The 20,709-nt window shown below is 35.7% G+C and overlaps 4 protein-coding genes across 6 annotated transcripts; all 4 read left to right on the forward strand.

The window, feature by feature from the left end:
- Positions 1-8,556: 8,556 nt before the first annotated feature.
- Positions 8,557-10,996, forward strand: LOC109046040 (coiled-coil-helix-coiled-coil-helix domain-containing protein 10, mitochondrial-like). The gene is made up of 4 exons (XM_019063836.2): positions 8,557-8,761; positions 9,315-9,546; positions 10,402-10,543; positions 10,801-10,996. Exons 1-4 carry the CDS (start codon positions 8,718-8,720, stop codon positions 10,818-10,820), a joined length of 438 nt encoding a protein of 145 aa, XP_018919381.1. The 5' UTR covers positions 8,557-8,717; the 3' UTR covers positions 10,821-10,996.
- A 536-nt stretch (positions 10,997-11,532) lies between these two features.
- On the forward strand, positions 11,533-13,035 carry ddt (D-dopachrome tautomerase). The gene is made up of 3 exons (XM_019063835.2): positions 11,533-11,669; positions 11,777-11,952; positions 12,386-13,035. Exons 1-3 carry the CDS (start codon positions 11,562-11,564, stop codon positions 12,456-12,458), a joined length of 357 nt encoding a protein of 118 aa, XP_018919380.1. The 5' UTR covers positions 11,533-11,561; the 3' UTR covers positions 12,459-13,035.
- A 746-nt stretch (positions 13,036-13,781) lies between these two features.
- LOC109046038 (glutathione S-transferase theta-3-like) lies at positions 13,782-16,205 on the forward strand. Its single transcript, XM_042748202.1, has 5 exons — positions 13,782-14,022; positions 14,401-14,488; positions 14,817-14,967; positions 15,185-15,361; positions 15,473-16,205. Exons 1-5 carry the CDS (start codon positions 13,911-13,913, stop codon positions 15,671-15,673), a joined length of 729 nt encoding a protein of 242 aa, XP_042604136.1. The 5' UTR covers positions 13,782-13,910; the 3' UTR covers positions 15,674-16,205.
- Positions 16,206-16,717: 512 nt separating this feature from the next.
- Positions 16,718-20,639, forward strand: p2rx4a (purinergic receptor P2X, ligand-gated ion channel, 4a). 3 transcript variants are annotated; one of them, XM_042748198.1, is made up of 12 exons: positions 16,718-17,102; positions 17,200-17,374; positions 18,343-18,414; positions 18,664-18,736; positions 18,857-18,953; positions 19,057-19,137; positions 19,252-19,393; positions 19,496-19,632; positions 19,718-19,811; positions 19,900-19,965; positions 20,224-20,319; positions 20,498-20,639. In XM_042748198.1, the coding sequence occupies exons 1-12, from the start codon at positions 16,963-16,965 to the stop codon at positions 20,516-20,518; spliced, it is 1,194 nt and encodes a 397-aa protein (XP_042604132.1). In that variant the 5' UTR covers positions 16,718-16,962; the 3' UTR covers positions 20,519-20,639. The 3 variants fall into 3 exon arrangements, with proteins under 3 accessions (XP_042604132.1, XP_042604133.1, XP_018951978.1); XM_019096433.2 differs by having other exon boundaries at positions 16,746-17,102; positions 17,200-17,347; XM_042748199.1 differs by lacking the exon at positions 18,343-18,414 and having other exon boundaries at positions 16,722-17,102; positions 17,200-17,347.
- The last annotated feature ends 70 nt before the right edge of the window (positions 20,640-20,709 follow it).

The raw sequence follows: 20,709 nt of genomic DNA on the forward strand, positions 1-20,709 counted from the left end.
TTTAGATAGTTACTGTCCTGTCTAACACTTGGATACGGTAATGATACATTTTGTCAGTCGTTGTATTGACGCCGTGTCTGCCTGCTAGTGTTTATAATTTTTTTGTGAATTTGTGCCAGTTTTTGAAATGCACCTGTTTCATTTAACCCTCGTGTTCTTTTGCATATTACTAATTAAAAAGAAATAAAGCTTTTAATTATTTTACAAATAAATGTATATATACACATATATGATAAATGAGTTTATTTCTTCATCAAAACAGATTTAAAGAAATTTAGCATCACTTCAATGGATCCACTGCAGTGAATGGGTGCCGTCAGAATGAGAGTCCAGACAGCTGATTATAACATCACAATAATCCACAACATGACTTAATCCATCAGTTAACATCTTTTGAAGTGAAAAGCTGTGTGTTTCAAATTAACAAACATATCATTTAAGTGTTTTAACTTAAAACTGACAGTTCTGACCAAAATACATAAGTCCATAATACATAATAACATCCTCCGCCACATCAAATTCTATCAAAATATTTGTTTGAAACTGTTTTGGAATATTTTTGCATGTAAACAGAGCTTGTTCTGTGCTTATTTCTCTCCTGATTCAGAAGAGACAACTTTTTTCACTGGAGTAAGCAATATTACGGATGAAGAATCTATAGCCACAAAGCAATAAGTTTCAAGTCTTAATGATGAATTCACACAGTTTTTTGCTTCAGAAGACATTCATTGATGAACTGGAATGTGAATTAATTGTTGATTATTGAGATGTTTTTATCAACTGTTGGAAATCTCATTATGACGGCACCCAGAGGATCCACCGGTGAGCAAGTGATGTATTGCAAAATGTATCCAAATTTGTTCCAGTGAAGAAACAAACTCATCCGGATGGCCTGAGGGAGAGCAAACTTTCAGCAAATATTTATTTTTGGGTAAACTATAAGAGATTAACTTTTAAACTATTATTATTAACACATAAAGCATTAAAGTCTGTCTCAACAGAACATAAGGGTTAAATGCATCAGATGAGAAGGTTTACCTGAGTAAAATACAGCCTGAATTTTTGGAGGTTGAAACAAAGGCTGTGTTCTGGATTTGGCATCGCTCAAAAAGTGTCATGCTTGATTTATTCACGTGACCTAAAAGCACCTGACAATGAGAAGACACATTTCTCAGATGCCTCTGGTTAAAGCACATGAACGGTGTCATTAGTGTTGAGTCCAATGTTGAGGAAATTGCCTGCTCGGAAATGATCTGTAAATTAAAGGGCCTTTGCTGATCTCTTTTGAACAGCATCAGTCCGGGGTGTCAACTAAAGAAGTTTTGAGGAGAGGATACAGCATATCCAATATCTACACAATCTAAAACAATTAGTGAGTTTAAACAATGTACTGTATTAGTATAAGCAATTTTCCAAATTGATTTTACTATATTGATTTTTTAACACAGTTTTACTTGTATTTTGAATTTTGCACTGCATTGTGTTGTGTTTTAGCATTAACAGAAATGTCCATAAAATTAATGGATGATATATATTTTTTTTAAACAGTGCACCTGATGTGCCAGTGCCAAGTATTTACTTTATAGGAACAACTTTGCATTATCCTTCCAAAGTAAAGTTGATCATTTCCACATCATTACTTTGTAGAACCTTAAATATAAGGGATTTTGATTTGTTTAACATTTCAATCACTACATATATCACATACTTTATTTTGAGTTTTTTCATAGTTTTAATTAATTTACTTTTATTAAAAAAAAATGTAATAATAAAAAAGGAGTCTGTGTGTGCATACACATATAGTAATGTGACACAGACAGCATTCTTAATTTGGCACTTTGACCACTGAAAATTATTGAGCTTGATTTTTCTTTTCATATATATTTTTGGTATTTTTTCATTTTGTTTTTATATAATTACTATATCACAGCTGAGTAGGATGGGGAAAATGCTGAAACTATATCTATATCCCGTTTTAGAACTCCTGCCAAATGAGTCAGACGCTTCTTTGTCTCTGTCACTGCAACAAAGAGCCTTGTTTAATTTGCTCCACGCAGTTGGATGGTAACCAAGAAAAAAAATTGCTACACAGCAGTTTTTGTAAGAGTAGGCTGATGATGGTTTCATTAGCTGCCCTTGAAGGGATATGTATTCTTCTTTGATAAAAACAACATTAGAGATTTAAAGGCCAATTTTCAATTCTAAACTTAATTTGAACTAATCACAAAAGGTTACGTTTAAGTTTCAATTTGTCCATTGAATATTTCAAGGAATTTCAGAAAGCTTGAATCTTAGATGTTACTTTTATTCTCAAAACATTTTTTGATCTCCTACTGCAGCTGTATTTTCCTTCAGCAATCTCCAAATCTATCAGAGGCATTCATCTATTTTTTTTAAGATGTAGCTTCTGCACTGTCAGATTCAATCTCACATCAAACATGAACCGTCCAATCCTTCTAAAACATTTTACAACCATCCTGTGGATAAACGTCCAAACATCCATCCCTTCAGCCAGAACTCAGTCTCCTGAACCCAACAACCTTTGTGAGTGGATTTCACATACACTTTCAGATATAAAGGTTCTTTACTGGCATCTGTGGTTCCAGGGGGAACCTGGAAAAAGCTATGTTCTTTAAATTACGAACAATGGTCCTTTTAAGAACTTTTCCCTTAAAGGTTCTTAGTGGAACCCAAATGGTTCTTTTATGGCATCAACTGACCTTTTGGAATCTTTATTCTATTTTTTTGAGTGTAGCCACTTTTCTCAAACTAAACGCTAGGGTTTGTTAACCCTTTGACACCACCAGAGGGGCCAACCACAACAAAGCCAATGAGACACATGTATAATCAATTATGTCATCAGATAGCTGTTGGAAAACAAAAGAAGACTGTCCAGACTTCCTTTAAAAACCATCAATCCTCCTCACTTTAGTGGAGAGAACCACAATGAGGCGGACTCATCTCAAATAACAGAGTTACTTGTAAACCCCCAGTAGATGGGGGCAGGGGGTAAAAACACATTTAATTTACCTGGTTTTTCATCAAGGCACCACACACTTCAAAAAAAAAAAATAAAGGTTTCAAAAGGGGGTTTTCACAGCCATAGAAGAACATTTTGTATTCCCCAAAGAGCCTTTCGGTGAAAAGTTCTCAAAAGTAAACATTTTTATTTGTCCGAAGAACATACACTAAAAATAAAGGTTCTTTATTGGCATCAATGGTTCATGAAGAATCTTTAACATCCATTGCACAAAAGCTTCTATGTAGTTGTTCTTTAGAGTTTTAAAGTGTTCTTCACACAAAGAAAAAAACTGAAAGGTTCTTGGGGGAATCATAAATGGTTCTTCTGTGTTATTGCTGTGAACAACAACCCTATTTTAATGAGTGTGTTGATAATCTAAAGAACTATAAAGAATATTTGGTGCAATGGAAAAGTTCCATGGATATTAAAGGTTCTTCGTGGAAGATACTTATTTTTTAGAGTGGTTGTTTGTTTGGATTGATTTTTCAATATGGAGGGATTTTTGATAGTGAATTCACTTTTATTTGCACTGTCAGCTCAGTGTGAACGCAATATACCATGTCAATAGACGCTACCACATCTACTAAAGGTACGTCCATCTTAACAGCACCTAATATTTACCTCAGACTTACTCACACTTTGCTGCGACGGCTGTTTTGTGAGCTTAACTGTAATACCAAGAGCTGTAAAGTTATGGTCTTCCTTGCTGTAAAATCTCTGCTCTACTGAACATTCAAAGCACATTATCGGTGGGGTTTATCAAAGTGAGCAAACAGGAAAATCTCTAGAGATGCTTTTCAGATTGCTTTTTTTTCCTTTTTACATTATTACTTGATATTTTGGCCGTAAACATAGGCATTTCTACTCAGTCTCTCTCTCTCATTTGCACAACTGCAAAAATCAAAGTCAGCATCTGCAACGGCTCATTAGGGAGAAGATCTTTAGGCTTCCCATCACTGCAATAAGCTGTGGCTGAATCACATAATCACTGACACCCAGCCACATTGATCCATTTAAGAGACTGACTTTCTAATGATACAAATCATACCATTGTACACACTCCCACAGCTTTCCCAAAGTCATAAACATTTAAACGTATCAAGGACATTTCCAATATCAACCACTAGCTCATAATGTAACCCGAGCCTGTAATGTTTAAAAGTAAATGGAATACAAATGTGCCTTTTGACATAAAACATTTGAACTCCATTTTACAAGGTGTCTGCTAGCACTTATTGTTTCGCCCTTCCATGAATTATAGTGCTTTTTTTATTCCTCCAAAAATAAGTCAGGTTGAGTCAAAATAAATGTATTGTGAGAGACAACTTTGGGTTTTTGCCAGGAGGGAATGCATGTTTTGTGGTAAAAGACAGATTTGAAGAGGTTTGATGGGAGATCTGATGTGTCCTGCAAATGATTCATGTATCATAAAGCACATGATCTGAATTCATACCTTTTCCAGCTGGTTCTCCTCCAAAAGTGATTTTGGTGTGTCAGTGCAAGACCTGAAATGACACTAAAGCCCATATTATAAACACATTAGAACATAATGTATGCAGTTACACTACCGCTCAAAAGTTTAGGGTCAGTATAAGGAACTTTTTGAAAGAAATGGTTACTTTTATTCAACAAGAATGCATTAAACTGATCAAAAGTGACAGTAAAAATGTTTGTTATAATTTTTATTTCAAATAAGTACTGTACGTTCTATTTATTAAAGAATCCTGACAAAATGTATCATGGTTTCCACTAAAATATTAAGCAGCACAACTGTTTTCAAAACTGATAATAAGAAATGTTTCTTAAGCACCAAATCAGCATATTGGAATGATTTCTGAAGATTTCTGATTTCATGTGACATCGAAGACTGGAGTAATGATACTGAAAATTAATTTTGGCATCACAGGAATAAATTGCATTTTAAAATACATTCAACTGGAAATTGTTTATATTTTAAATCGAAATCATATTTTACAATATTATTGTTTTTACTGTATTTATGATCAAATAATTGAACTTCTTCAAAATCCTTAAAAGAAATTACTGACCACAAACCTTTAGACATTAGTTTTTGTTTAAAGGTTTAAATTTGGGTGAAAAAAGCTATAATATACTGTTTGACAGGTTCTACTGTGACAATTGCCCCATATAATATGCTAACATGTCCCACTATTAGGGCATGCTGACATAAAATATCGATGTGTTTTCAATGAACAGTATCTTTAATTTTTCATGGCAGTAATAATTATAGAAACACTTTAAAAGTAAAAATAGCCAGGAATAATAAGAGTTTAAAAAGTGCCTCGATACTGAGATAAAGTGCATAAATTCTCTCTGCTTAGCCTTTGTGCATTAAATTTAGATTTCCTCGGGTGAAATTCTTCCATAGAGAGTTTGAGCTTATTTAAGTAATTATCCCTTAGACGAGGTTCAAAGCAGAAAGATAGACTGGCTCAATGACTCGTTGTAGTTTTCCTGCTAAATTAGTATTTTATCGCCAAAAAAAACAAAAAAATACACCCACAGCATTGTGAAATTTGATTACAGAGTAGAATGAACTTGTGTCTGCGGTTATAGGGGGGTTAAACAGGTGTTACTGATTGAGTCAAGTTCTTTGTTTCAGTGCCAAATGTTTAAAGCATTTATATTTTTCGTGGCCAGTGACTCCCAATCGAAGGGTTGTGAGTTCGAGTCTGGCAGGAATTGTGGGTGGGGGGAGTGAATGTACAGCTCTCTCCACCCTCAATACCATGACTTAGGTGCCCTTGAGCAAGGCACTGAACCCCCAACTGCTCCCCCGGGCGCCGCAGCATATGGCTGCCCACTGCTCCGGGTGTTGTTCACAGTGTGTGTGTGTGTTCACTGCTCTGTGTGTGTGCACTTCGGATGGGTTAAATGCAGAGCACAAATTCTGAGTATGGGTCACCATACTTGGCTGAATGTCACGTCACTTTCACTGTCACTTTCATTGTTTGTGTTTGTTGGCTGATTTAAGATTCAGTGGTTTGTAACAGGTGGGTATCACTAATCACGCTTACGGAGAGAAAGTTAACAGTGGAAAAAGATCATACGAACACAGCTACCTGAAGCCTCCCTTTTCTTCCTCTGTGCCCCATGGGACTTTTCAATAATAAGGAATCCTGTGAAGAAATTACAATGCTGGAACCCTCACATCCCACCAGGATCATGAACCTTTGGGGTAAGAAATGGCATTCAGAAGCCTCTAATGAACAACAAAAGGCTCTCCTAGTGAATGCATAAATGTGTGTATAGTTCATATTTGTTGTGCAGCAAATAATAATCTAGCACGCTTTATGCTTATTTTGCTTTACATTTATGCATTCAACTTAAAAAGCCTTCAAGGTACAGTATATATTTGATCAGAATGTGTGTGCCGTTCTTTACCAGTCAAACAACAGGGGTCCATATAGGTTCCATACCAGCATGCAGCTGTTAATGATGTGTTTATTTGTGAAAACTATGTTGATTAAGAACAATAAAGCTAAGAGTTCGATCACGAGGTGGTTCAAAACAAGCTTCTTTTGTGCTGTTGTCAGCCTCTTTCTCGGGTGCGGGGCCCCATCAGTCTGATAAAATGCAAGCCAGACTCCTCAAACACTCCACCATGGAAGCAGCTTCAACCAGACCCCTGAGGCTCTATTAAACGTCACTCAGTGGAAACATGAAAGAAAGCCCCTTGGAAATGAATCATAGCCTCTACCCCTCCTCACCCTGATCCCTCCATCCCATGTGCCCGTGACCACAAGAAAGAGCATGGTGGAGGAGTGGAGGTTATAAAACACACGCTGACTTTGTGCAGCTTGTCGTTTAGCAGTGATGCAAGATTTTGATGATGTTGTTTTCTGTATGCAAAAAAAAAAAAAAAAAAATGCCAAGGAAGAAAAAAGTGATTTTAGAATGTTATTTTTCATTTGCCATGCATCTCTTAGAAACAAGGCGTTTCTGTTTCTGAGTGTTTGTTGTTTCCTGAATAACCTGAAAGCTTGGTAGTGTGTGATCCTCAGTCGTTTAGCATTTGATACCCAGTTTTTCCTCTGTAACCATCTAAAATTTGGCAAGTGTATGATGCCTATTGTTTTAAACTCTGTTTAGATTTCATTACGCAATGTAAGTTATGTAGTGTATTCCAACCATAAGCTTCTATCAGAATATTTCAAAGTATTTAATTTAAAGTATTTAACAAGTATGAACAATAAATGCTGACACAACCAAAAGTCACTGTGGCCAGGTAATTCCCAGTTTCCATTGTGTAACTGCTTTTTATACCTTGTGAATCATTCTGGAATTCACCAGGGATGCCTGTGGAGATCAGAATCACGGACCGGCTCATCACAGACCATACGGGACACAGTATTCCTATTGAGCCCTAATGGTTCTTTAAGTTCAATCTCATATAAAGTTACTAATATAGAGGTGCAACAGACCACCTATCATAGAAAAATAAGGCAGAACCTTTTACAAAGCTTTTACTGAATCACTGGCTGCCATCTGAGACTGGGATGTGAATCATGCCAATTTAAGTAAATTTGAGCTCCCCCACACCACACACTAAGCAGAAATTATCAGGCCAGCTGTAACCACAGCATTATTTGTGCCGTTTTTATCAACATGTTTATGTCCCTGCAAAGCATTTTAGTCAAATTACACTTTTCCATTTCAGATCACAATTTCTTCTCAGACAAAAACAAGATTATAGTAGATGCCAAGTGTGATTTAAGAATTTAAAGGGATAGTTAACCTAAAAATAATAATTCTGTCATTTACTCACCCTTATGTTATATGGGAAATGAATGGGAAATCAGAGGAAATTTGCTGCACAAGAAAGAATGTTATTATACATATATATGAAATAACAGGAGGTAAATGCTGACAGAATGGTTAATCCTTTGACTTCTATTCCCCAAAAAATACAAATAGCTAGTATTCTTCAAGTTGTTTACAACAGAAAAATAAAACAATATAATTCTTAAGAATTGTTAAACAATAAAAGAATTTCCTATTAATCTCTATAAAAGCAGATGTTGCGATAAAACATAATAGATTTAAAACAGCCACAGAAATCCACCCCACCCCATCTCTCTATTTTGTCCAGAACTGAAATTGCCCCATTTTGACAGTTCAAAAGCCACTGAGTTCACAACGATGCTTCAAATATCGATATTTTAGTGCCATCTAGTGGGAATGCATGTGACATAAGATGATCTAGCGCCTTCAAATGTGTTTCTGTTTAGCAAAAAAGATTGTTTATTAAATTATAAGGAACGCTTTCAGATGTGCAAACAGATGAACAGACGAAACGAAATAAAAGACTTAAATCATTCTACATGAAATCTGGCATATTGAACGTCACACATCTTATAAGAGAGAATGTTCTATGGTAGCTTAGAAAATTTTACAAATATCATAAGGGTAAATGGAACGGTTACATATAATACATTTACATAAAAATAACTAATCGAATACATAAAAAAAAATCGCTGCCCTTTTCTAGAACACTGACGCGCGCATGCGCCACCACGAATGTATAACCACACACAAGGTCAAATGCACGTGCATCCACCGGCTGTCATTCAGTAGTCTGTGCGTGGATAGAGTGGATTTAACTACCTTCGCGCTTGTTTGCGACTTTATAATAGTAACTGGGGATTGATTGCGGTTACGATCTACTTTTGGAATGGCAAGAGGAAGTCGCAGTCGTCCTTCACCGGCTCAAGCGAGGTATCTCAGGCACTTTGGCTAATAGTTTTGTAACGCACTGTAAACCTGCGTTAGCGAGCTGAAAGCTAACTTTCTTTGACTACATGTAGGTGTAAAGTTAGATATGTCAGTAGTACTCAAGAAAAACACTAGACTGCTCATAAAAACATTTAGACTAAATGCTTGATTGTTTGTTTGCTTATTCCTTTTGCATATCCCAAATACATCAGTAGGTGAAAGGTGGAACCAAAAACATGTGGAAAACCCTTAATAGCTGCTTACTTATTTATTTAAATGTATTTATTTATGCGTAATGTCTGTCATTTGATAGCCTATGACGCAAACCAGGTTTAAGACTTTATCTGCTTTCCATCTTAAGTTGCCAAAAGCAGCTCAAAGACATGTCTGCATCATGTGATACTGATTCAGGTTAATCTAAAATATATTCTTTATATCCGATTTTCTATTTATATTCTTTACAAGGCATATGCCAAGATGAGCTACTTTTATGGGATTTTATAGTGGTTTTATGCTTGGTTATTTTATAACATATTTCACCTTGTATTCTTCTCAGTGCTCCTGCCCCATCCTACGCTCCAGCCCCCGCACCACCACCTCCTCCGATGGCAATGGCCCCTGCCATGGCCCAGCCCAAGCAGCCAGGTCTCATGGCCCAGATGGCCACCACAGCTGCTGGAGTGGCAGTCGGCTCGGCCGTAGGGCACGTGATGGGCAGTGCCATCACAGGTGCTTTCAGTGGAGGCAGCAGCAGCTCAGAGGCACCCAAACCAGCACCCACATACCAGGTGATACCTATAAAAAGCCATATTTCTCTGGAAAATATTTTGATGAATCATCACACAACTTTTTTGCACTTTTTCAGTGGCCTTGGTAATTTTGTCATTAATAGGGATTTTTTAAAGTCTTTATTTAAAAAATGTATGAGACATGGACCAAACTAACCAGCTACGAGGTGAAGCAAAACATTACAAACTTTGATTTGAAGCAAAAAATAAATAAATAAAAATAATAAAATTGGATAGAAAGTCATCGGGTAAAAAACTGTGTACTTATAGGCTTTAATGAGAGAAAGAACTACAATACCATGAAACAGTGCAAATTAAAGATTGCATAGAAAGAAATAGTATATTTTACATTTATTGCAAAATACTCACAAGCAGTATAATATGCCAATATTTAAGTTATTTGACAGTGTATGGAGGCTGTTTATGTAATTTGCAGTGATTCTTGGGAATGGACAGGTGCTGAAGAATCATGGGAAATGTATTTTTTTTTAGAAATTCCACTGTTAAACAGGATTGTTTTAAAAATAAAATAATGTGGATTAACAGTACGTGGATAAAAGTATGCATCATTTATTAACAGCCCTGTTAAGTTAGTTAAAAATCAATTCCTCTATAGAGAAAATGAAAGAGTTTTTTTTTTTGTTTGTTTGTTTTTTTTATTCTGGAGCAGGACTATTGCGGTCTATAGTAACAGTTCATACTGACAGCATCGTTAAAAAAAAAATAGGGTGCAATTTTCCATAAAATACAACCTGGCATGAAAGATGTTTTTTTTTATTTTCATGAAAAATATGGGGAAAAAAAATAAGAAGCATGACAGTAGATACATCCCCTCATATTTATTTATGCTTGCAGGAGCCCTCACGACTTCCACCCTCTCAGTCTGGCCCATGTCTCTTTGAGGTGAGGCAGTTTCTGGACTGTGCCACGACTCAGGCTGATCTGAGCTTGTGTGAAGGCTTCAATGAAGCTCTTAAGCAGTGCAAACTCTCACATGGTAAGCTTCTCGTCAACAAGGACATTACACATGATCCTTATCTAGGACTGTACTACATGCAACCTGTAATGTGAATCTCACAGACAACACAAAGAAATTCCAAATTGGATAGTGATTTTGTTTGAGTGGTTGAAATTGCCACAAAATATTCTGTAAGAAATACTTAAGAATGAGAGATACACATGCTTTAATGTACTATTACTAATAAAAACCTGTTGTCCGTGGAATGACCTTCTGATGACCTTTTGTCCCTGTAGGTGGAACATCTCTGGTTTGATGGAGAGCATGGAAGATTTAAACACTAAATGTAGTTGAATGTTGGTCCAGAATATCAATATTTCCAGCAGTTAATGTGAATTGCTTATATTTATAGTTATGAAATACACACTGGTACTTTTGAATGTCTGATCATGTAAATGAGGTTTTACAATTAAAAAGCTGCTTTTTATCTTTTTTCTTTGACTGTTATTTAAGCATGGCACGTCATTTATATGTCATCACCCTGCTCTGTTGTGTATCTTTTAATCACATTACAGTTTTATGTGCATGTAGAGCAGGTCCATTTTGATATAGTCATGTTTATGATTTACAAGTATCTGATAGAGTTACTAAACAAAAGCCTGATAACTAGTTATATCACACTCTTTTCAAACAAAGTTTGCACAGCAGGTCTTGATAACACAATCTCTCCTTTTGTCACAAATATTGATAGCATTTTTTACTTCACACACAAGAAAGAAAGAACAAATGAATTGATTTAATATGCAGCATAAAAACACAATTTTCTAAAATTTCAATTATATTAACATTAATTTTGATAAACAATCCAACCGGTTCAAATCTCATTCATGTCGAAAACTTAAGAGGCGTGAAAGGAATGCGGCACGCTGACCAATCACAGAGCTCGGTGAACAGGCGTCTCTGTCTTTCAACCAATCAGAAAGCGATTTATCACAGGGAAACAAAGCCACAACAGGTCATTCTCACACTAGTCAGCAGCAGTAACTGTGACATAATAATGCCGTTCATAAATGTAGAAACCAATTTACCTGCAAGCAAGTTTCCAGAAGACGTGCTGAAAAGACTCTGTACTACACTGGCTGCAGCTTTGGGGAAACCGGAAGACGTGAGTATCGTAGCATTGGTTATGTCATGGTTCTCCCTTCACGTTAAATGTCCTGACCTTGATCTTAAAATCCCGCCGTCATGTAACGTTAATGTTCATGTCTTCAGAGGATGAATCTGGTGGTGAAGACTGACTTGCCGATGATGATCGCGGGGTCCAGCTCTCCATGTTTGTTGATGTCCTTGTCTGCCATAGGAGTGACTGATACTGCGGAGAAAAATAAGGAGCATAGCGCCAAAATCTTCCAGTTTCTGAAAGGAGAGCTTGGGCTTAGCGATGACCGGTAAATTAATAAAGCAAAAAAATAAAATAAAAAATTAACGGGTTGAACACACTTTGAATATGCTGGTTACTTACCTACATGATTTGGCAACTTGTTTGAAAGTTACAAATATAGTGCGTAAAATCTAGTAAACTTAACATATAGACATCTGAAAGAGAGACCAAAATATTGTTGATTGACATTGCATTAATGGGCGTGTCTATTTTTGTCCAATAAAATGCTTCCTGTAATGATAATGTCCCTCCCCCCTTTAATTATAAATCCCACCTGCCACGTAGCAAATCAGCGTTCATTTTTCATAGTGGCGTTGCATCAAAATGGCCATGAAATGGTCCAATTTAATTGCATTAAATTTGACTTTTGATCAAGCCATTGTTTGTGTTCTAAAATATAATGTCCTGATTTTTTCTCTCTTCTGTGTTCGCTCTTGCAGTATTTTGATATTGTTCTACCCTCTGGAGCCATGGCAGATTGGAAAGAAAGGAACAGTGATGAGCTTCTTATAAGACTAAAGATTCTTTTATATGTGATTCCTGTTTGGGATTCAACTAGCTGGACATGCATTGCTCCTGGATGATAGGACCATTTTGCTCTTATAGGAATAAGAATATTTCCTGAGTTTCTTGAATAGTAGCCTGTGATTTAAAAATAATCACTTTACTAAAATAAAAATTAAATGCATTTAGCATTTTGATAGGAAATCAATATATTGGGTTGAATGTGTCTATTTTTAGACAATAAGGAAAATAAGTTGAAGTTATATTGTATAGTTAAGTGTATGAATTGCTCCGTGTTAATAAATTTTTCAGAGAACGTGCCATATTCAGTCAATCGGTTTATCTGTCAAACACACCTATGGGTCAAATCAGCTTACAAAAGCCATAGAAATATCCATAACCACAGCTGAGGACAAAAAGTGAGTTTTGATTATAAACAGATGTCAGCTGCATAGCTCAGAGTAACAGTGCACACAAAATGTCTTTTCTCACTAATTGTCTTTATCATTAGCTGTGTTTGTCAAGTACATGGATTCTGAAATTTGCTAAAAATTAAATGGAAAAACAATAAAAACTCTCGAATAAAGCATCTGTGTAATTCATTCAGGAGTTTTGGGATGATGTGGGTAGCATTTGCTTCCAGGGTAGACAAGCAGTTTGGATCTACAGTATGCATTTCATGGTTCTAGAAGAAAAGAAGCACACTCACTTTTCTTGCACACAAATAAACATGAAATACATTGTAAATGTGAAATCATACTATTTATTAGTGATACTGTGAAAACTGATTCTTCAAAGATTATTGGATTATGTTTTACAAGAACTACTAATTAATTCAGCGTCTTACTAATGAGTCTTTGTAATTTGTGAAATTTACCATCAATTTCTGAAAATCCTACACAGTTTTTTTCAATGTATAGACAATTTTACCATCAGGCAAGTTTCTAAAGACGTTCTAAAGTAGTTTATTAGTTTAATATTTAAGCTATGTAAGGGGGTATCTTCAATATGTTAGTTTTAGATAAAAAAAAAAATTGTTTTGATAGCAATTCTTCAAATTAAAATATGATATTTGAAGAGATGAACGTTCTATGAACTGTCACGATTAAAATACCATCGAGTTCCGACAGATGGCGCTAATTGCAAGAGAAGAATGAAGAAAAAATTATTCAAAGTTTATAGCTAAACACAAAGTTCTCATTTCATAGTCGAATTATAGTGCTTGAACGCTTTATCAGTTTAAAGTAGTAATAATATTAAGTCATTCTGTGTCCTTTGTGATCAAATTCCACACACTCACGATGATATCGACCCATGTTCCCCCAGTTGGCAGAGGGTTTTAGGAACAGAGTTCAGCGGGGTGTGGTGTAAGTTAGCAGTGGTAGGCGATTCTTGTGCACCGTTTCATTTCAGTTTTCACTGGGTTGTGTTTTAGAATAGAAGTCAGGTACTTTTCATAAAATGTCTTTGGAAATTTATTTGGATCTGTTTTCGCAGCCATGTCGCTCTGTTTACATTTTTGCCAAGAAAAACGACATCCAGTTCGACTACAAGAAGATTTCGCTTTTTGAAGGTACAATATTGTGTTAACTTAAACCGTGTAAAGTGCATTTTACACTGATTTTGCAGCATTCACCGAAACTTCTTTATAGGAAGGAAAACCTTACAGACTTTATAGAAGTTTTTTATAATGAAATGCAATCGTATTTTTACACCTTTTTGTTATATTTCTGTGTGAGAAATTGTGGTTAGACTACAGAATGTGATTTTTTTATTGATTTAGGCAGATGTTATTACGGGATTTAATGCTGTGAGTCACTAATCTGGCAGACAGTTATGCAGTTCCTAAACGTCTTTGAGCTTTTAAATTGTGCCAGTTGTACACAATGATCACCCTAATATTATTATATGAGTATTTTTCCAAAACGTAAATATGAGATCTGTCCCTCAGGTTATCAGTATAGTGAAGAATATGGGAAAATCAACCTGCTAAGAAAAGCACCAGCAATCAAAGATGGAGACTTTTACTTGGCTGAAAGGTATGTGGTCTAGCAAGGTTTTCCAAGTTTTCAATTTAATTCAAGACTTAATAGTGATCAAAATAGCTTTTAATAGTATTTTAATTAATTTGCTCCTAGGAAACTCTTTTTATTATTTTTTCATATACAAATTAAATGAGTTATGCAATTTAATCTTATTTTCAAGATCAAGATGTTTATGCTTTTTTTTTTCTTTGATGGCTTTGGACATTTCTGAAGCCCTCTGGTTGAAAACCACTGTTCTAGAATGTAAGAATCAGAGACACTTGTTTGTTTTGTGTCTCTTGTGAAACTGTTGATTGAGTAAACAAAGTGTTACTTCCTGTAGCGTTGCGATTATGCTGTACCTGACTGAGAAGTTCCACACTCCAGACCACTGGTACCCAGCTGACTTGCAGAAGCGTGCTAGAGTTAACGAATATCTTTCATGGCAACACTCTACCATACGGCCACATGGATCCAAGATGATGTGGTTCAAGGTAAGTGAAGTAAATTTATTCTCGTTCAAATGTACTGTGTCTGTGGTAAACAGAACAGCGTTTAGATTTCAGCAGCTTCCAAGCTCATGGTTCCCTCCTGTTGTTCTGTGACCTTGGGACTGAAGCCTAGTCTTTAGAATTGCTACACAGTTAACTGCTAACTTTTTAGTGTAATTATTTATAAATGGAATTAAATAGTTTTCTTGTTTTGCTGTAGCTCTTGATTCCAAAAGCTTTCGGAACAGAGATCCCTAAGGAAAAGATGGACAATGCAGTAGAGGATCTTAATTCGTCACTAAACCTTTTTGAGGAGAAGTTTCTGCAAGACAGACCGTTCATTGTTGGTGATCAGATCTCATTGGCTGACCTGGTTGCCATTGTGGAAATCATGCAGGTAGGCCTATGTATGCAAATGATTCGGTTTTGGATGAAGCAATATTATGATCTGAGAATTTAAGGCAGATCTGACAATCGTTTTATACTTGATAACGCCTTTTTGTTTCAGCCTGTAGGTGCTGGTATGGATGTGTTTGAGAACAGACCCAAACTCAAGGCATGGAAGGACAGAGTCAGAGCAGAAATTGGGGCTGAGCTGTTTGATGAGGCCCACCAGGCAATCTTCTATGCCCAGGAGGCAGTGAAAACCATGGACCCTGAAAAGATTGAGCACTTCAAACCTAAAATTTTGAGATATTTCCTCTCATAAACAAACTGGTAGACATTGTTGGTTAAAACAGTCAGTTATTCAGGAAAAAGTACTTAATAATTTTCTAACTACACTTTCCATTTTATGTAATCACTAAGAATGAAATGAATAGCTTAAATTGTATATGGCATATAGCCTTTGTCATTTTTCAGTGAATTAAGCCAATAATCATTAATGTTTCTGTGTGACCTCAAAAAGAAGCAAACTGTGAAATAGCACGTTTCCAGCTGTGTTCGCTCTCAGATTCTGAATTGCTGCACTCACTGTGACCTTATCATTTGAAAAACTAGGCAGTAACACAGACACTCAATACAGCATTGTTTCAGAAAATCACTTAACACCCATGGGAAGGAGCTGGGAGGAATGTTTCCTCCCTCTGTGTTTATAGAATGTAATCAGATATTATATGGTTTCCTGAAAAATACTCTGCATGATAAGGAATAGCACATTTGGTTATTTTCTTGTAGAGAAAAGGAATACATTGTCAGCATTTCCATATCTCCAGTTTTGTCAATAAATCTATCTTTTGTGATCAGTCTCTGTGGTGTACTTACTTTACCCTTTTCTCTACAAGAGTTATTTGTTTTTAGATTAATTTATCTAATTTATTTGTATTTCATTTTTCCATATTTATATAGTACTACATTCAAATGGACTTGTTGGGCTTTGTGGTATTCTGTTAAGAGGAACAGATAGTAAAAACTGGAACAATAACTCAAATTTTAGTAAATTTTTCATAAAAACCTATCATATGGCTTCAGAAAAGCTGAAGTAATTAGCATGAGTTGTACAGTTGCATTTATTTTTGTTAAATTAATACTTAGCTTGAGAGGCTCATTAAACCTTCACTCGTTATCTTCTGGAATAACATAATATGCCTATACAAAATATGGGCTTAATTAATTTGTGGGCTGTTGTATTCTGCAGTAAAATAACGGTCAAGTGAGAGTTCAGTGGTAGTTCAAAACCTTGTTTAGATAGACCAAAACCATATAGTTGTTTCCTCTGGACACCGTTAACTTTAATTGTGCAGAAAACAGCAGCGTCATCATTTCAATAAAAATGCTCCATGGGCAAAAGGGGAAAAAGGGAACCACCTTCGATGTAAATCGTGACAAAAAATGCCAGCTATTCCTTTAAAACTGTTCTTGAGTAGTACACGATCTTCAGTCTCGGAAAGTGAAAGTTTGGACCGCACTGCGGCGTCGTGGTTAATAACCTACAAAACTTGTGACTATGAGTGAACAGGAAGGGAAATAGAAGTGTACTATTTCGTTCAAGCGATCACAATGAGCGACAAAGGTTGCTGTGATTCTGTAGGTGAGTGTTTTTTCGACTACTACACGTCAAAAATATTGGTGATAAGAAGCAAGAAAGTGGGAACGCTGAATCGGTTCACTCAAGCTTTAGTCATAGCCTACGTCATCGGGTAAGTTAACTTGTTCGTATAATAGCTGAATAGAGCACAGTGTACAATCCAGTATAGTGAAAATGTATTCTTAAATAACTTTCTTGTTTGATTACAGGTATGTGTGTGTTCTTAAGAAAGGCTACCAGGACACGGACACCGTCCTCAGCTCTGTCACCACCAAAGTAAAAGGCATTGCTCTAACAAACACCACCGAGTTGGGTGAAAGGGTTTGGGATGTGGCTGACTACATCATCCCACCTCAGGTAGTCCCTCGTTTTGACAAAGAGGAGGTACAGGCTAGATGATTTAAATGCCCACTAACCTCACTGGTTCCACCACCTTCATGGGTTATGAAGAGGTTACGGCTGTTATGAGGAGGATATGGATGCACCTTGCATGCTCATACATTGTATTGTGTTCACTCTTTACTCAAGGGCTGTGTGCACTCTTTTGGAATATACATAGATTTTGAACAATGTCTCTCGGGAAATCAGTGTTGGGTGTAACTAGTTTGCTTTAATTATCTTAAACCAGTGGTTTTCAACCTTTATAGGTCCAAAGTCTTTCAGACTTTAGTCAATATTTTTCCTCTTACACTAGAAACGTTGTTTTCATACTCGTTTAATCATAGAGGCTGTCAAATAATTTAACTTTTTCAAATCATTTCAAATGGTTTCTTTTTAAAAGTTAGAGAAAATAAATTAATATATACTAAAAAAAAAACCAAATGTATTTCTCATTATCTGAAAGCAGACTTGTAGGCTATTCAAAACTTGAGCTCAGTACTCGCACTGCTCAACTAGCATTTCATGTTTCAAAAGAAACAACATGAGTAAACATCATATTGTTTTGAAAAGTACAGAAACCACAACATTTGCCTATACAAATTTGCTAACAGTTGCACGCAGCATTAAATAATGTAAAATGAGAACTCAGTGGTGCTGAGTTTCTCCTGATTGTTAGATTTTGCATTTTAATAATAGATTATTTAAATATAATTTGAAATAATGTTAAGACATTTCTTTGATAAGCGTCCTATACACTGTTGTTTCTTTTTTACTTTTCATTTTTTATTTCATCAAAACTGCACATTAAACATTTGACCATACTCTTTACTGATGGCAGTGAATGTAATTTAGCAGTATGCACTGTCTTTGAGGAAATTAAAAGTCTTCTTGCCTCTGGCATTATTCAGTTATGAGGAAGTACCGTATATTTTTAGGTATAACTTGAAATCACATGCGTTTAATTGTTTCAGGAGGATGGATCATTCTTTGTGCTGACCAATATGATCATCACCCCAAATCAAACACAGTCGAAATGCGCTGAGGTGTGTCATTATGGGAGGCTCTTTTGTCACTAACCTATCAAAACAAACATTACTGGCTGAAATCAAATACCAAATAGTTAACTGATTTTAATTTTTTTTTTTTTTTACAATTTTACAATTAAATTATTTGAAATAATAGAGAAAAAGTCAGCTAAAAATACTAAGAAAAGTCAGCTAAGAAAATACTGCTCAAATTTTTCTGTCAGTATCTTGTTTCCTATTAATCTCATTTTAAATTGTGTAACTTAGAATCCGACCCAAGCATCCATATGCACTTCTCACAGGGACTGCAAAAGAGGCTTCAATGATGCTCGTGGAGATGGTATGGCTCATACAGTACATTAAATGCAAGATGACTGTGACTTATGATCTATGCAATCCCATCTGTTTAGACAGCAAACATCATTTTATATAATAAAACAAAGCATTTTATTTTTTTCAGGTGTTCGGACAGGTAGATGTGTCAATTACAATGACACAATCAAGACCTGTGAAGTGCTGTCCTGGTGTCCTTTAGAGAAGATTGTTGAACCCCCAAAGTAAATCGTGTGTGTGTGTGTGTGTGTGTGTGTGTGTGTGTGTGTGTGTGTGTGTGTCATTTCTTTAGATTTTAAACTTTTTTTTTTCTTCTTGATGTTTCAGTCCACCACTTCTGGCAGATGCTGAAAACTTCACTGTGCTCATAAAAAATAACATTCGTTATCCCAAATTTAATTTCAACAAGTAAGCTTTTTGAATGCATTATTGTTTCAACTTAGATTGATGAACAAAAAAAAAGTGAATAAATTGTCTCCCATTGTTTTAACGGAATGATACCTGCTCCTTGTGTCCTTACAGAAGGAATATCCTACCAAATATAAATAACTCCTACTTGACACAGTGTGTGTTCAGCCGTAAGACAGACCCTGACTGCCCTATCTTCAGACTCAAAGACATTGTTGAAGAGGCTGAAGAGGATTTTCAGACCATGGCAGTCCATGTTAGAGACTTCATTTATGTTTATCTGACATTGCTGAATTAAATTGACTAATATTAGAAGTTTTTAACAGCATTTTGTGCATTTTCTTTCCCTTCTTTTTAGGGGGGAGTGATGGGAGTGCAGATCCGGTGGGATTGTGACCTTGACATGCCACAGAGCTGGTGTGTGCCTCGCTACACTTTCCGCAGACTGGACAACAAAGACCCTGAAAATAACGTGGCCCCCGGATACAACTTCAGGTAGGAGGTGTTTGCACTTAGTAAAAGTGGTTTCTGAGAGGAAGTGAAGGTTGCATTTTAAATGAGTTTGATTAAATCTCTGCAGATTTGCTAAATATTACAAGGACAGTGATGGCACAGAGACTAGGACGCTTATCAAGGGTTATGGTATTCGCTTTGATGTCTTGGTATTTGGCCAGGTGAGATACTTTATTCTTTCTAAAGTTATGCAGGTTAGCATTAACTTAGTCGTTTAACACATACTAAGTACTTTTGTTTCTAATACAGGCAGGAAAATTTAATATCATACCAACACTTCTGAATATAGGTGCAGGCTTGGCTCTTTTAGGCTTGGTAAGTATGTCTTAGTAAGTAAGTAAAAACTTTTCGGTGTATATTTCAGTGTCATCTCAAATTATGCATACATAGAGTCATGCCACTGAAGACAGGAGTAATCAATGGCTGAAAATTCAGCAGCAATCAGGAATAAATTACGTTTTAAAACATTCAGATATAAACCATTTCTTTAAAACTGTTCACAATATTACTGTTTTTACTGTATGTTTTATCAAATCTATGCAGTGAGTATAACGGACTTGTGGTTCATTTCAGGTGAATGTTATCTGTGATTGGATTGTCCTGACACTTATGAAAAGAAAGCATCATTACAAAGAGCAGAAGTATACATACGTTGATGACTTTGGACTTGTGAGTATTTTTGGCCTCATTAGGCATCCAAATGTTTGCTACACTTGTTGTATACTTATTCTATTTGGTATTTTAACATACACCTGGGTAACTTTCTGTAATTGGTTATGTAGTTCTTGTGCTTTATAGTAGTTGTTTTGTTATTAAGAAACTAACATGAGGTATTTCTTTCAATTAGTTATCCAATGAAGAAACATAGAAGATCTTCAGGCTACCGATTCAACACAAATTATATGCAAATTTCATCATGAAGTTAATGTATTTCTCAGGTTTACAAAATAAACAAAGTAATAGTGAATAAAAAATATATTTGGATGAAATTATCAGTGTGATTTATTTATTCGCTAGATTTGGGTCATGTGGGTTCTGTTAGCTTCCAAAAGGGGGATC

Source organism: Cyprinus carpio, chromosome B21 (assembly GCF_018340385.1).
Source record: "Cyprinus carpio isolate SPL01 chromosome B21, ASM1834038v1, whole genome shotgun sequence".
NCBI classification, from domain to species: domain Eukaryota; kingdom Metazoa; phylum Chordata; class Actinopteri; order Cypriniformes; family Cyprinidae; genus Cyprinus; species Cyprinus carpio.

Bases quoted from the DNA above. Each gene is read 5' to 3' on its own strand.
- LOC109046040 (XM_019063836.2), top strand. From the start codon at position 8,718: ATGGCAAGAGGAAGTCGCAGTCGTCCTTCACCGGCTCAAGCGAG. The intron at 9,547-10,401 runs GTGATACCTATA...TTATGCTTGCAG, and splicing joins AACCAGCACCCACATACCAG to GAGCCCTCACGACTTCCACC. The intron at 10,544-10,800 runs GTAAGCTTCTCG...TTGTCCCTGTAG, and splicing joins GCAGTGCAAACTCTCACATG to GTGGAACATCTCTGGTTTGA.
- ddt (XM_019063835.2), top strand. From the start codon at position 11,562: ATGCCGTTCATAAATGTAGAAACCAATTTACCTGCAAGCAAGTTTCCA. The intron at 11,670-11,776 runs GTGAGTATCGTA...TCATGTCTTCAG, and splicing joins CTTTGGGGAAACCGGAAGAC to AGGATGAATCTGGTGGTGAA. The intron at 11,953-12,385 runs GTAAATTAATAA...TCGCTCTTGCAG, and splicing joins CTTGGGCTTAGCGATGACCG to TATTTTGATATTGTTCTACC.
- LOC109046038 (XM_042748202.1), top strand. From the start codon at position 13,911: ATGTCTTTGGAAATTTATTTGGATCTGTTTTCGCAGCCATGTCGCTCT. The intron at 14,023-14,400 runs GTACAATATTGT...TCTGTCCCTCAG, and splicing joins GAAGATTTCGCTTTTTGAAG to GTTATCAGTATAGTGAAGAA. The intron at 14,489-14,816 runs GTATGTGGTCTA...TACTTCCTGTAG, and splicing joins GACTTTTACTTGGCTGAAAG to CGTTGCGATTATGCTGTACC.
- p2rx4a (XM_042748198.1), top strand. From the start codon at position 16,963: ATGAGCGACAAAGGTTGCTGTGATTCTGTAGGTGAGTGTTTTTTCGAC. The intron at 19,633-19,717 runs GTAGGAGGTGTT...AAATCTCTGCAG, and splicing joins GCCCCCGGATACAACTTCAG to ATTTGCTAAATATTACAAGG. The intron at 20,320-20,497 runs GTGAGTATTTTT...TCTTTCAATTAG, and splicing joins ACGTTGATGACTTTGGACTT to TTATCCAATGAAGAAACATA.